The sequence below is a fragment of the Ornithorhynchus anatinus genome, chromosome 7 (assembly GCF_004115215.2).
Source record: "Ornithorhynchus anatinus isolate Pmale09 chromosome 7, mOrnAna1.pri.v4, whole genome shotgun sequence".
NCBI lineage: Eukaryota > Metazoa > Chordata > Mammalia > Monotremata > Ornithorhynchidae > Ornithorhynchus > Ornithorhynchus anatinus.
In genome coordinates this window covers 13872224-13886679 of record NC_041734.1, presented here as the reverse complement: position 1 = coordinate 13886679, position 14456 = coordinate 13872224, and the positions used below count along the sequence as shown (strand labels likewise).

The 14456-nt window shown below is 41.3% G+C and overlaps 1 protein-coding gene across 4 annotated transcripts in view; it reads left to right on the top strand.

The window, feature by feature from the left end:
- SPIDR (scaffold protein involved in DNA repair) overlaps nt 1–14456 on the top strand; it is a 318346-nt gene that overhangs the window by 18232 nt on the left and 285658 nt on the right. For all 4 annotated transcript variants that reach the window (XM_029068240.2, XM_029068239.2, XM_029068238.2 and 1 more), the window contains one exon: nt 834–1000. In XM_029068240.2, the coding sequence (XP_028924073.1) occupies nt 834–1000 (167 nt within the window). The remainder of the gene's footprint in view (nt 1–833; nt 1001–14456) is intronic.

Here is a 14456-nt window from a genome sequence, read left to right as displayed (position 1 = left end):
ATGGGATTCACAGTCATTATCCCAATTTTACAGATGAGGTAACTGAGGCACAGAGAAATGAAGGGACTTGCCCAAAGTCACAAGGTAGAAAGAACCCAGGTCTATTTGACTCCCAGGACTGTCCTCTATCCACTAGGCCTCTCTGCTTCTTATGTTCTCAAACTTCAGGATTTGATTTAAGATGGGCAGTGTTTCAGCCAAACACCCAAATCTGTGGTCTTTGCCTTTGATAATCTCCACTGGCAGGCTAATGGAAATAAAGACACGGTTACCTGAAACTGTGTCAACAATGATAAGGTTGTCCTGAGATGGGGAAATTCCCACCTACTATTGAAAGAGGGAAGGCCCCTCAGAAGTGAAGGGTGGGTGGAAACCAGGACTCTAGTTTTTATAACACCGGGGACTTTATTTCTCAACCCAGAATGCTTTTTCCCTGAAGCGACTAAGAGCCCAAAAGCCTTAAACGCTTGCACTTTTTACTGCCGATCCCTTTGACTTACTGGATTTTAGCTAGCTTTCTTGTTGTTCCGATTGCATTTTTTTTAACGCATCTACCCTCCCTTAACACACTTTGGTGTTAATAATATAGCAATAATAGGCCTGGCTGGTGCTTGCCCAAATAACTGCATTGTAGTGTTCAAATAAATACTTGTTGCTTAGGGGAAGGCTTTAGATCTGGATATTGTATATTAGCCCTGAAAAAGATTAAATGATTTTTTTTTTGTAGTTCCAAGAAGTTTCATTCAAAATGTGGTCAAGATCATAAATTTTTTTGGTTAATTTTAGCAGTTTTGATTCTTTAATATGCAATTTTAAAATGTGCTCCTATTCAGGTGAACCTCAGGTTATCGACTGGGAGAATGATAGTGTCTGTGAAGAAGCTTCTGATGAATATCATGACTCTGGAAAAGATGAAAGTGCAGTGGAGATATGTGATTCTGATTCCAGCACAAATAGCCATCCTCTGGTTCGTAGGGAGAGAATGGTGGAACTTCCTCAGGTGAGAAGATGTTTCTAGTTAAAATTGAAACACGAGTGTCAGTAACATTTTTGTCTTTTTTCATGGTGGTTTTTTTCCCCTCAGAATAAAACCTCTTTAATTCTAGTCGTATTTATTGAGCTCTTACTGTATGCAGAGCACTATACTAGGCGCTTGAGAGACTACAGTACAACAATAAACAGACACATTCCCTGCTCATGGCTGTGGTACTGGGAAGTGAGCAGGTTTTGTGATGTTTTCACTGCATTTGCCACAGCAGTGTTAAATACTTCTGTTCGGTCACCCCCATCATCGGGTACTACCTTGCTCTGCCACTCAGTTGGAGGCATGGGTGGATAGATGAGAGTAGCAGGGGAGGGAAAGCAAGGAGGAAAGAGGGAAAAGAGACTTGGAATAGCTCTGTGGGAATAAGGAGTACTGACAGGAAAGAATCCAGAAGTGGTGGTATGTGATCATCAACCAGTGGCAAGAGACTGGCGAGCCTTCCTGAGTGGCTTGGAGTGCCCCTTTTGTTAGAGACTCTGGGGGATGTTCACAGTACTCCAGCCATTTAATAGCATTTGAATGCTTACTGTGTTCTAGAGAACCTTATTAATAAGCTTGGGAGACTACAATATAGAAGAGTCAATCCCTGCCCTTCAGCTTCTCGCAGTCTAATAATTCTAGAATATTTGAAAATACCACATAGTGGGTTCTGAACTGATCTTTGAAGTGCAAGTGTTATTTTTTTTAAAAAAAAGGTCAATTAATGGTATTAAATGCTTATTGTGTGCAGAGCACTCTACTGAGTGTTTGGGAGAGTACAGAATTATTCTGTTGGTGATTGTAAACTCACTGAGGACAGGGATCACAATCTAGTGGAACTAGAACTCCAGGGAGGAACTCCCCAGAGCTCTGAAAAATGGTGTTATAATTCTGAGGGGTCTCTGCATAGTATAGCAGCAAGTGCAGTACCTGGTACATCACATTTCAATTTGAGCCTTCCTGTTTCAGTGGGTTGTTTTTTTTCAGACTGTGATATGGTCTTTGAGAACAGGGAGCCAATTAAAAATTACCACTACTACGTTAAAAGCAATACTATAAGCAGACTTATGCTTCACAGTCCAATTTTGGTTGTCTCCCTCCTGAAGATACTATTTTAATACTAAAAGAGTTTCCTTGAGAGGAAAAAAAAAGAATTTTAAACTTCAAATACTTAAAACAATCTTTTTTTTCCTCCAGTTCAGATCTATCAAGGATGTTATTCTGAAGTAATATTTGAGGCATAAAAAATAAATATAATGTATTAAGTGCTTACTGTGTGCCAAGCATTGTACTAAATGCTGGGGTAAGTACAAGATAATCACGTCGGAGGGAGTTCACAGTCTTAATCCCCATTTTACAGATGAGGTAACTGAAGCACAGAGAAATGAAGTAATTTGCCCGAGGTCATACAGTAGACAACTGGTGGAGCTGGAATTAGAATCCAGGTGTTTCTGACTCCCAGGCCTGTGGTCTAGCCACTAGATTACCCTGCTTCTCAGTTCCTCAAACTTCAGTATCTGAGAAAACATTGATACAGTCTCACAGTCTAAGTAGAAGGGAGAACAGGTATTTAATCCCCATTTTACAGATGAGGCCCAGAGTAGGTAAGCAATTTACCCAAGGTCACACAGCAGGCAAGTGGCAGAAATGGAATTAAAACCAGTCCCCTGAATCCCATGCCCTTTCTAATAGGCTACTCTGCTCCCTGGAAGATTTAAAAGAAAAACATCTTTTGACTGGTTGGACTAAAATGATTTCAGCAGTTCAGTTAAAGGCAAGAAGGCAGGAGTGGAATGGAACACTCCTTTAGGAGTGTTTATGAGAGCCAAGTTTAGAGTCTATGCAATGTCGACTTGCCCCGTGTGTCCTTAGGGACCTCATATAATTGCTCAAGGTCTGAGTTTGTCATCTGGAATAGAGGAATAAAATAAAAGAAACCTTATCTGATACTTAATAAGAATGTTTGAACAATTGAGATAAGTATACATAAAAGATTTGGGGAGACAAAAGTGCAGTGTAAATCCACTATTGTACAATGACTTTAGCTTTTCAGCCTAGCCCCATAGGACTTATGTACATATCCATAATTTTAATATATTAATGTCTGTCTCCCCCTGTAGACTGTAACCTCACTGTGGGCAGGGAATGTGTCTTTTATACTGTTGTACTCTCCCAAGTGCTTAGTACAGTGCTCAATAAATAAGATTGACTTTTTTCACAAATAATTTCAGTATGTTTTGTCTTAATTTAGGATGTATGTTTATTAAATAGGGACACGGCACTGTCCGTGTTTTTGAAGATGACCCCACTGCTGCTTAAATCCTATTTGTAAGGATGGCTATGTGTAATTTAGTACACAATTTATTAACTCTGATTTTCATCTTCTCCAGAAGAGGGCACTTAAATACTACTGTTTAATAGTTTTTATGAATAAAGCTTTTCCTGGATTTTCTAAAGAGGGCAGCAGAGGTATGGCTTACTACTAGTAATTTGTTCCGGGTGTGTGGAGGAAATTGGATTTAGATGAATTTTGCTATGTAATTCCCATGTGCATTATGTAGTGACAACTCTGAGTATGTTACGCAGGCTAATAGACGTAAGAAATGAGAGAGTTTGCAGGCTCTGAGTAGGGTAAGCACAGAGGTTGACACAAAAGGGCAGATGTAAAAATAGATCACACATTTGTTAGAGAGAAAACACATGGGGTTTGATAAATTGTAAGAAAAAAAAAAAAGAAAGAAAAATTTAGAAGTACCCCATCCGTGTAATCTGGATGCCAGTCTCTATAATTTGATGGACGAAAAATAGAGATGGGTAGAAAAAGCAATCTGGAGCTCAAAGACAACAGGATATGGAAAGTTGAAGTTGGAAATGGAAAGTTCTAAGGAGAGCTTTGGTTAATAATAAGGAATTATTCATGTGTCCGAGGACATAAATATGTAAAAGGAGGCTGCTTTTTTAATGAAGGAAATGGCAAACTTTTGAAGAAACACATACAATCTAATGTGAGACCAGTTTTATCAGGAACTCTTAACCTTCTCAGTTGGTCAATTCTTGGAGATAATCTTTCTGCATAATGCCTTATGCGCTTTAGTACGTATTGCGAGTACTACAAATAGAGGCTACAATAGTTTGACTTTGGTCAACTGTGCAATCTCGTAAGCTCTATGACATAGGCTTTGCTTTCATTGGAATTAATATAAAAACTGTTTCAAAGAGATGTTTAAACTTCACAAAAGTTCTAGGAAAAAGACGGTCAAGAAATTGTTTTGTATTAGTTAAAATGAAGAAAAAAAACTCCACGCTTTGATTTTTCATTCTAAAGTTAAGGAAGAACATAATGTAGACGCAGAAAACTGTGCTCTGTTATTTTGATCTTTTTAAAATAACAAACAAAAAATTCTGAGTATTCAAGGTTGTCTTATCCAGAAATTTGTCATTTTCATTCCATGTGGTATGTAAAAGGTTATATTTGTATTCCTCTTGCCTCCAAGGGTACTGTTAGCTTCCTTAAGCTTTTTTCGTTCATAGATGATCATTTGCTTTTGAAATTTCAGTACTGGATTAACCATCACCTATCATCAGTTTCTTCCCTTCCACAGCCTTACCCTTTGGTTGTCCCCAATCCCATTGGCATTCTATGGGTCAGGAAGAGCCACATAAGTGGCCTTCTCCTTCTGAGGGTTTTCTTTTGCCTCAGAAAACCACGTATGTGTCTTCAAATTTACAGAAAACAATTTTTGGTATAAATCAGTGCAAGCATGGCTTTTCAAAATAATCTCTAATTTCCTAAATCCAAAATTTTTTGTTCAGGGAATATGTCCTTATTAAATGGGTTTGTCTATGAGGGTATTCTAAGAGTAGTCCTTTCCCTAGGTGTATGGATGGCTTTGGGAATTGCTAACATATACATATAACCAGTCATACTTTGTCTCAGCTGGTTGGAAGTCCATATTGTAGCTATACAATCATCATTTAGCAGTTTGAGCATGTGATTTATATATTATTATTATTTTTTGCCACAGCTTGCATTAGTTATCCCCCAATTGATGTTCCCAGGACAATTGCCAAGGGATCAAAAAGGGTTTGGAAGCTGGGTTATCCTCTTTCCCCAGAGATGGTCCCTCAGGGGCAGGGCCAAGAGCCATTTGTTGGGCAGAGGGAGGAAATTTGGGCAGCAGTGGCCAATGCTGAACTTATTCCATTTATATAAATAGGGGATTTTTTGGTCCCCTGGGCTTTCAGTCCATTCCCTATGAATGCCAAAACTTGCTTAAACAATTTGAGGAAATTTTTTTTATTTTATTGTCATTTATCCTGGAAAATGCTTCCCGAAACTTGGTTTTTCATAGCCAGCCATTATTGTTAACTCTTATGAAGGCTGCACAACATCCTGGCCACAGGCCCTGGGGCGGAGGTTTAGCCGAAGGCCCTTTCTCTGCACTGTGAGGTGAGGTAAGGGGAGCTAAATGCTCCAGGTAGACTTGGGACCTAGATAGAACGTGTGCATTGCTGCTTTGTCCTCCTATTATCATTCTAGTACTGGGATATTGTGGGTCACCAAGAAGTTTGAATGGACCCCATATTCCCCAGAATCTTGGGGCAATCCTCTGTCTTCTGTGGGACTTACATCTCACCTTCTGGTGTTGGAGAACGATAGCCATGTAGGACGGAGCCTCAAATTGTGTGCTCAGTAACGGGTCACGTAAATGAGGGTACTTCTTGTGTGGATTGTTCTGGTCATCAGAAGGATGGGGAGAAAAGGTTTTTGTTTTTTTTTTTAAAAAAAAGGGATTTGCCACATTCAGGGTTCGAAGGGAAATTGTAAGGTATAAAAAACTTCATTGAAAGATATTCTATGAGGCTAAGGTGAAGGAACTAGTTTTGGTAAAGAGAGTCTCCTCTTACATTCTCAATTCCTGGAGCAAGCTGAAGAAAATAAGATAAAAGACAGTATAAAGATTCTTAGTGTGGGGAAAAAAACAAAAACAGGACACAGTTCAAAATAACCAGAATTATTTCTCATGGATTCATTTCAGCACTTCAGTCATAGCTAGCCGGCACTGCCTTTATCAAATGCCAACACTTTAAAAAAAAAAAAAAATCAGTTTTAATGAATACGTGTTCCAAAGTTACACACATTCTATGACTGAACTGGCCACAACGTGTCTCCGGACCTGCCTGGAAGCCATAGAAGCTTTCTCCAGTGCTCAAAAGCCTAAGCAGCTGTGGTTACAACAGATATAAAAAGGGAATTCTGGAGTTTATTCTCTTTGCTATGGCATTCCCCCCTCACACCTCTAAGCCCATTGCTGAGTAAGGATTGTCTCTATTTGTTGCCGAATTGTACTTTCCAAGCACTTAGTGCAGTGCTCTGCACACAGTAAGTATTCAATAAATATGATTGAATGAATGAACCTGCAAAAAAAAATTAAAAATGTCCTTTTTGGGAACAACTGTCCATATCATGTCTTTTCACACTTCCCCTCTACACTGTAAACCTACTGGGGACAGGGAATGTGTTGACCAACTCTATTATATTTTACTCTCCCAAGTGCTGAGTTCAGTGCTCTGCATACAACACTTAATAAATGCCATTGATTGAAATAATAATCACTTGAGACCTATGAGGAGTTGAGCTTTTCCTGGCTGACAGATGTGTCCCAGTAGTTAACCAGGAAGAAGAAACGAGTCCACTTGAGCCAAAGGTGAGTAGATAAATCAATAAAAATTATCTTGTCATCTTCACTCCTCTTGAAACCCCATGCCAAATAAAATTGGCCCATGCAGACAAAACTGTCAGGTAATTGAGTTAAAAGTCGGTCGGTCAGTCAGTCGTATTTATTGAGCACTTACTGTGTGCAGAGCACTGTACTAAGCGCTTGAGAGAGAACAATATAACAGACACATCCCCTGCTTACAACAAGCTTATAGTGTAGAGGAAACAGGCCTTCTCCCCTAGAATACAATTGCGTTTTAAAAGTTAGATTTACTTTCCTGCTTCCCCCTCCCCCTCCCAAGTTAAATATTTACAAAGTGTTCTGAGGCCCCATCCCTATAAGAAAAACTAATATAGCTGTCAAACTGCAGCACTAGGTTGGAGAAGAGTGATTTCTCACTCCACCTTCCTATCTGACAGCTCTCCACCATCCCCACCATCAAAACCCTCCTAAAATCACATCTCCTCCAAGAGCCCTTCTTAGATTGTCCTTTATTCCGCCGTACGCCCCTGCTCTCTGCGTCAACTATGAACTTGGCTGTGATACTCACTCTAGCCCCACAATACTGAAGTGAATATTATTATACACTACTATTTCCTCTATCCCTAATCTACTGTAATGTTTTCCTCCCCCTGTAGATTGTGAGCTCTTTGTGGGCAGGGATTTTATCTGTCAACACTGTTGTATTGCTTCGGAGTGCTTAGTACAGTGCTCTATATACTGTACGCATTTAATAAATACCATGAGCTCTCCCCCGTTGTATACGGTTGTATTTTAAATCGGGCTTCATGGGTTTCAGAATAAACCTACTTTCTTTGCTTATCTGTGAGCCACTGCATTTTTATGTCCTTGGTGATATAAATCCCAGCATCCACAGTAATTTATAGGAACCAGGAAAAAAAAAAATTACTGCCTTGCTACTTCTACTATTTCTACTGAGGTGTTTTCATGCTTAACCATGTTAACCTGTTACAGGCCTAGATAAGATGATGTTGAAATCCTCTCTTCCTTTCTGAGCCTTCTTATTCTTACACTCTCCATTTTGTAGACTTTAAAAGTCAATTTAAAAGCAGCAGGAGCTCATCGATAGTCCACGTTCAACTATGGGTTTCACATACCAAAATGATGAGTGGATGTGGAAAATATTTTAGTCATTCTTGCTTTAATGACCAGAGTTTGCTTATCTTACTAAAGAGGAGTTTGGAGACCATTGAAGAAGAAGTGAGAGCTAATAATAAGGAGGGAATTTTGCAAGGATATCCCCACTTTATTTTAATTTGAATAAGAACAGTTGATAAGCAGCATTTTGTGCTTATAATGAAACCTTTTTATTTTTTTTGCTCTGCCTTTTTAGCATGATTCCACAGAGTCCATATGATCTGTAGATAAGAATCGTTCTGCTATATATGTTGTTAGAAAAACCATTTTTTCCAAAACATTTTTTACTTCCGTATTTCTTGAACTTCACTGAAAAGTGTACAGTTGGTTGTCTGGTCACCATCAAAAAATGAAGGAAGATTGAGTTTTAATTGAAAAGATAGTGTTTTCTTCCTTTTTTTGAAAATGAGATTTGTCATTTGTGTTCCGCATTGAACTTTGTTTTCAGAATGCTTTTCGGCATTAATTAATAACTTCAAGTCCCTGGAAGTCTAAATCAGTGTTTAAAAGTCGTATTTATAGGTATATGCAGCAAATCATTAACAGAGTAGGGGACAGAACAACTCTCTTCTAACCTATTCAAAGGCTGAATTGTTTTATATTTTAAGTGGGCGCAGTGGCCCACATTGGCAGAATGATTAATTAGCACAGGTCTATCTCTGTTTAATATGAGGCTGACATTGAGGAGTTGGAAACAGGCGGATTGTATTTATATCTCATACAAAGCTATTAAACATTCTCAACTTATATTTATTAGGCTAAAATTGTGCCATCTTTTACAAGAATTGAAACACTGGACAAGCACTCCTATATCAGCTTCTTATCATCCCTTCCCTACCCTTCACAGCTGCCTGAATGCATTATGTGGGGGTCCAGGAGTCCTGCAGTAATAATAATAATTACACTAAGTGCTTAGTATGTGCAAGACATGGTACTAAGTGCTGGGGTAGATGCAGGATCATTGGGTGGTACACAGTCCCTGTCCCATATAGTGTTCACAGTCTTAATCCCCAGTTTATGGTGAGGTAACTGAGGCACAGAGGAGTGACTTGCACAAGGTCACACAGCAGACAGGTGGCGGAGCTGAGATTAGAACCCAGGTCCTCTGACTCCCAGGCCCGAGCTCTTTCCACTGGGTGACGCTGTAACTCATAACAGTTGTGGAAAGAGTCCTATTGCCACTTTAGCCCCGGGCCCTCCAGTGACTAAGAGCAATACTCCTTTCAGCCACTCTTCATCTTGTAGGCGGAAGCTTCCCATTTCTGGAAAGTGGAGCATTTCAGAGGCTGCTCCTCTGTGGCTGGCTGGGTGTGGTGGGCCTGGCCCATTGTGGATTGGGGCCCAGGGTAGGACTCTTATTTCTGTGGGTGTGAAATGGGTGTTGGGTAAGGGTGGGTTATTTCTCCATCCTTGTGGATGATTGGCAGTTTAATTAGATGACTAATTAGATCATTATATTAGATATGGAAGATTAATTAGAGAAGGTTGAGCTTGGTATTTTGGGTAATGGACCAAACTGTTTATGGTTGTCTGTTGCCTTAAAAATAATTCTAAGAGAAAATGGTCTCGTTTTTAAAACCAATAAGCCACAGATGGAAATTTCTCCCTTGTTTCTAAAATAATCCAATTGCTTTGTATCTTCCAGAAAACCACCTTCGGGTTGCACTGTTTCAATGATGAACCTCTTCTGGGCTCGTCTTTTCAAAGACTGAGCTATTTCATGCCTGGGGTTAGTGGGTACACTAATTTCTGGGGTGCATAGTCTCTCACACACTAATTTATGCCTAAACTCCCTCAAGTTAAGTAAAATCTCATTTTTTTTCCCCCTCACAGTAGTGAAACCTAAAACATGTTCAGTATTCTGAAACTTAAATGTTTAAATTGGTCATTCCAAGTTAATGAGTTCCCTTTGAAATCTGTTTTTAATTCAAAAGTGATTAATCAGTCCTTGGTAAGTGCTTAGTACAGTGCTCTGCACAAAGTAAGTGCTCAATAAATATGATTGAATGAATTAAGCCTCTACTGTATGTAGAACACTGTACTTGCTCATCTGCACGTAATACAGTATTGCTGTCTAGCTCTGTCTTTTTTCCCAGAAAAGTGGGGGTTAAATGTTTTTATAAAATATAAGTCCTCCATGACTACTTTCTAAGTATTTACTGTATTTGTATTTCAGGAGTCAAACTAGTTTCTCCATTTAACCTGCAGGGAAATGTTGAATAACTGTATCAAAAGAGTCATAGGAAGTTGGGAATCTGGTCATTCTCCTAGTTTCTCCAAGTGAATAATTCTGTACATGGCTGACAAATATCTGGGAAATTACTATCAGAACCATGTGATTGAGGTCAAGCCTTTTTTTTAAAAAAAAAAAAAAACAAACCTCCAGAAATTTGTTGGTTTAGTAGTGAAAGGTTATATGTAGTTTTCTTTTCAAAGTTTCAGCTTTTGATTGTGTTGAGTCATGTTAAGGAGGTCCCATCCAGAAAGGTTATGAGTAAAAAGTGATGTAGCTGGGTGGACCTGATTTCAAATGATTTTATTCATAGTGCGAGAAGGTAGACTGTCAACCCATCAGTCAGTGGTGTTTATTGAGTGCTTGTAGCTTTGTGAAAAGAGCATGGGACAGGGAGTCAGAAGGACCTGGCTTCTAATCCCCGCTCAGCCACATGTCTGTTTGTATGGTCTTGGGCAAATCATTTAATTTCTCTGGGCCTCAGTTACCTCATCTGTAAAATGGGGATTGAGTGTGAACCCAATGTGGGACAGGGACTGTGTCCAACCTGATTAACTTCTATCTACCTCAGTGCTTAGAACAGTGCTTGGCACACAGTAAGTGCTTAACAAGTACCATTATTATTATTATCCCTACTAAGCACCTGAAAGAGTACAATACAACACAGTTGGAAGACACATTCCTGGCCCACAGTGAACATACGGTCTAGAAGCAGCATAGCCTCGTGGAAAGAGCATGGACCTGGGAATCAGTGGACCTGGATTCTAAATCCCGGTTCCACCACTGCCACTTGTGTGACCCTAGGGAAGTCACTTAACTTCTCTGTGCCCCAATTCCCTCATCGGCAAAATGGGGATTCCACTCCCTCTTACTTAGACTGTGAACCTCAGATGGGACCTGATTGTCTTCTGTCTGTCCCAGCGCTTAATACATTGCTTGTCATGTAGTGGTATTTGTAAAATGCTTATTATTTACTTACTAGAAGAAGAGAGAGCCATTAATATAAATAAATTATGGATATGTACATAAGTGCTGTGGGGTTGAGGGTGGGGTGAGCATCAAGTACTTAAAGGGTATAGATCCAAGTGCATAGACAATGCAGAAGGGACAGGGAGTAGGAGAAAGTAGGCTTGACTGGGAAAAGCCTTTAGGAAGAGATGTGATTTTAATAAACCTTTGAAACTGGGTAGAGTGTTGGGTCTGTCATATGGAGGGGGAGGGAGTTCCAGGCCAGGGGATGGGTATAGGCAAAGGGTTGGTGGTGAGATATAGAGAATATTAAGGTACAGAGAGTAGGTTGGTGTTGGAGGAGAGAAGTGTGCGGTCTGGGTTGTACTAGGGAATCAGCAACGTAACGTAGGAGGGGGAAAGCTGAATGCTTTGAAGCCTATGGTTAGGAGAGAAATCTGTTTGACACGGAGGTAGATGGGCAACCCTTGGAGGTTCTTGAGAAGTGGAGAGATGTGGACTGAATTTTTTTTTTTTTTAAGAAATATGATCTGGGAAGCAGAGTGAAGTATGAAGAAGTGTGGGGAGAGACAGGAGGTTGGGCAGTCAGTGAGGAGGGATGTGATGTCCTCAGATCAACATAGTTGCAGTTTGGAAAGGAAAGAGTGGATTTTAGTGATGTTTTGAAGGTAGAACCGACAGGATTTAGTGACAGACTGAATATGTGGGTTAATGAGAGAGGATCTGAGGATAGTGCCTAGGTTAGGGGCTTGTGCCTAGTAATTAGGGGATAATGGTGTTTTTTATGGTGATGGGAAAGACGAGGATAGGGTTTTGATGGGAAGATGAGTTCTGTTTTGGATGTGTTAAGTTTGAAGTGCTGGGGAAACATCCAAGTGGAAATGTCCTGAAGGCGCAGAAAGAAGTGCAGACTGCAGAGAAGGAGAGAGGTCAGGGTGGAGAGTATGAATAATTGCGGCATTGATTAAGCACTACTGTGTCCTTTATGGAGCTCACAGTCTTAATCCCCATTTTACAGATGAGGGAACTGAGACCCAGAGAAGTGAAGTGACTTGCCCAAGGTCACCCGGCAGATGAGTCGTGGAGCTGGGATTAGAATCCAGGTCATCTGACTCCCATGCCTTTGCTCTATCCGCTAGGCCATGCTGCTGCTCCTTATTACTGGCACATTCCATGATCCAACCACATTTTCAAGGAACGTAACTGGGTGATGTCATTAAATATGCTTCCCTTTGATGTACCTGCAATTAATAATGGTGGTATTTATTAAGCACTACTATGTGCCAAGCACTATTCTAAGCACTTGGCACTGTCCATTCTTATACCACTCTTCATGTGGTGGCCAAGCCCCATAGGTAACAAAAATTGCATTGTTTATCCCTTCCTGCACTGGAATTATTATTATTGTTACCACCCTTTAAACACCGGATAGTCACCTCACTCCCAGCCCCCTCAGCACTTATGTACATAACCATAATTTATTTTGTGTAAACATCTGCCTCCCCTGCTAGACTGTAAGCCCCTTGTAGGCAGAGAATATGCCTATCAACTCTATTGTGTTGTACTCTCCCAAGCGCTTAGTACAGTGCTCTGCGCACAATAAGAGCTCAATAAATGCCATTGATTTCCCTGCCCCCATATACCACCTCCACCTCCCACATTTCTCCAATATTTCTTTCAACTTTAATCCCAGTGACAGTGGCAACCATAGGCTCAGTTGTTGTCCCCGTCCCCTTTTTGACTTTTAGCCTCACATACCCACCCCAGCCAAAACCTTGGGAATGGGAAAAAATATGGAAGAGGGATGGACTGGAGCAGATTGGGCATGGGTGGGCAGTCCCATCCCAGGCCGTAGCATCTGCTGCTTCAAGCTGGTGGTCTGGCCACTCGGGGCCTGTTGAGTTGAATGGATCCCTAGGCAATGTTCTTATGATGATGTGGTCTAAAGCCCTGAGCTGAGCCTGCCTGCTGGTAAAGGCAGGTGGGGGGCACATATATCTGGGTATAATCATGAGGGAACGCAAGATTGTGTTTTGTATTAACTGAACAGAGAGATCCCGAATGAAAGGGTTTTCATTCATTCATTCAATAGTATTTATTGAGCGCTTACTATGTGCAGAGCACTGTACTAAGCGCTTGGGATGAACAAGTCGGCAACAGATAGAGACAGTCCCTGCCGTTTGACGGGCTTACAGTCTAATCGGGGGAGACGGACAGACAAGAACGATGGCAATAAATAGAGTCAAGGGGAAGAACATCTCGTAAAAACAATGGCAACTAAATAGAATCAAGGCGATGTACAATTCATTAACAAAATAAATAGGGTAACGAAAATATATACAGTTGAGCGGACAAGTACAGTGCTGTGGGGATGGGAAGGGAGAGGTGGAGGAGCAGAGGGAAAAGGGGAAAATGAGGCTTAAGCTGCGGAGAGGTAAAGGGGGGATGGCAGAGGGAGTAGAGGGAGAAGAGGAGCTCAGTCTGGGAAGGCCTCTTGGAGGAGGTGAGTTTTAAGTAGGGTTTTGAAGAGGGAAAGAATCAGTTTGGCAGAGGTGAGGAGGGAGGGCATTCCAGGACCGCGGGAGGACGTGACCCAGGGGTCGACAGCGGGATAGGCGAGACCGAGGGACGGTGAGGAGGTGGGCGGCAGAGGAGCGGAGCGTGTGGGGTGGGTGGTAGAAAGAGAGAAGGGAGGAGAGGAGGAGAGGTTTTCTTTTGCCCTGTGCTCTGTGCCTAAAGGCACAACTTGGTTTAATCTCTCATGATCAGGACGTGGGGGTGAGTGTTTTACATGGCAACCAGGAGTCCAGAGGATCGGGAAAAGCCGTAAACGATAGGAAAACAAAGTAGAACAGACAGAGGGATTGGAATATGCCGCTCACGTTGGGCCTCTCCTTTGCCCTAGACTGTTTGCGTCAGAGTCTGAGCAGTCCCCTAATCCTTCAGCTCTGCTCTGTTTAATCTTTGGCTTCTCCTAAGCTCCGCTTTCCTTCCACGCATCTCTGGCAAGGGGGGGTGGGGGAGGGAGGCGGGGAAACCTAGCCAAAAGTGGCTTTTTATGTGCTATTGTTTTTTCCCCTCCTGCAGGTCAAATAAGCCCCAAATTAATTTTTAAAAGCACATGGTGGTGGTCAAACAACACTCAGAGGGCTCTGAGGATTGCGTTACAGATTTGGATATTCCTGGTTCCGTCCGGTGTTGTGCATAATCCCAAAGCAGTGACACTGGACATTCCTGGGCTGAGGCCAACACTGACTCACTCTGCTGTATTAGTGACTTCTGAATGCTGAGGGCAGTGTCCTCTTCTGCCCTTGATCCTAAGAGGGTCTTCTGGGAACGGGGTGGGCTTCCA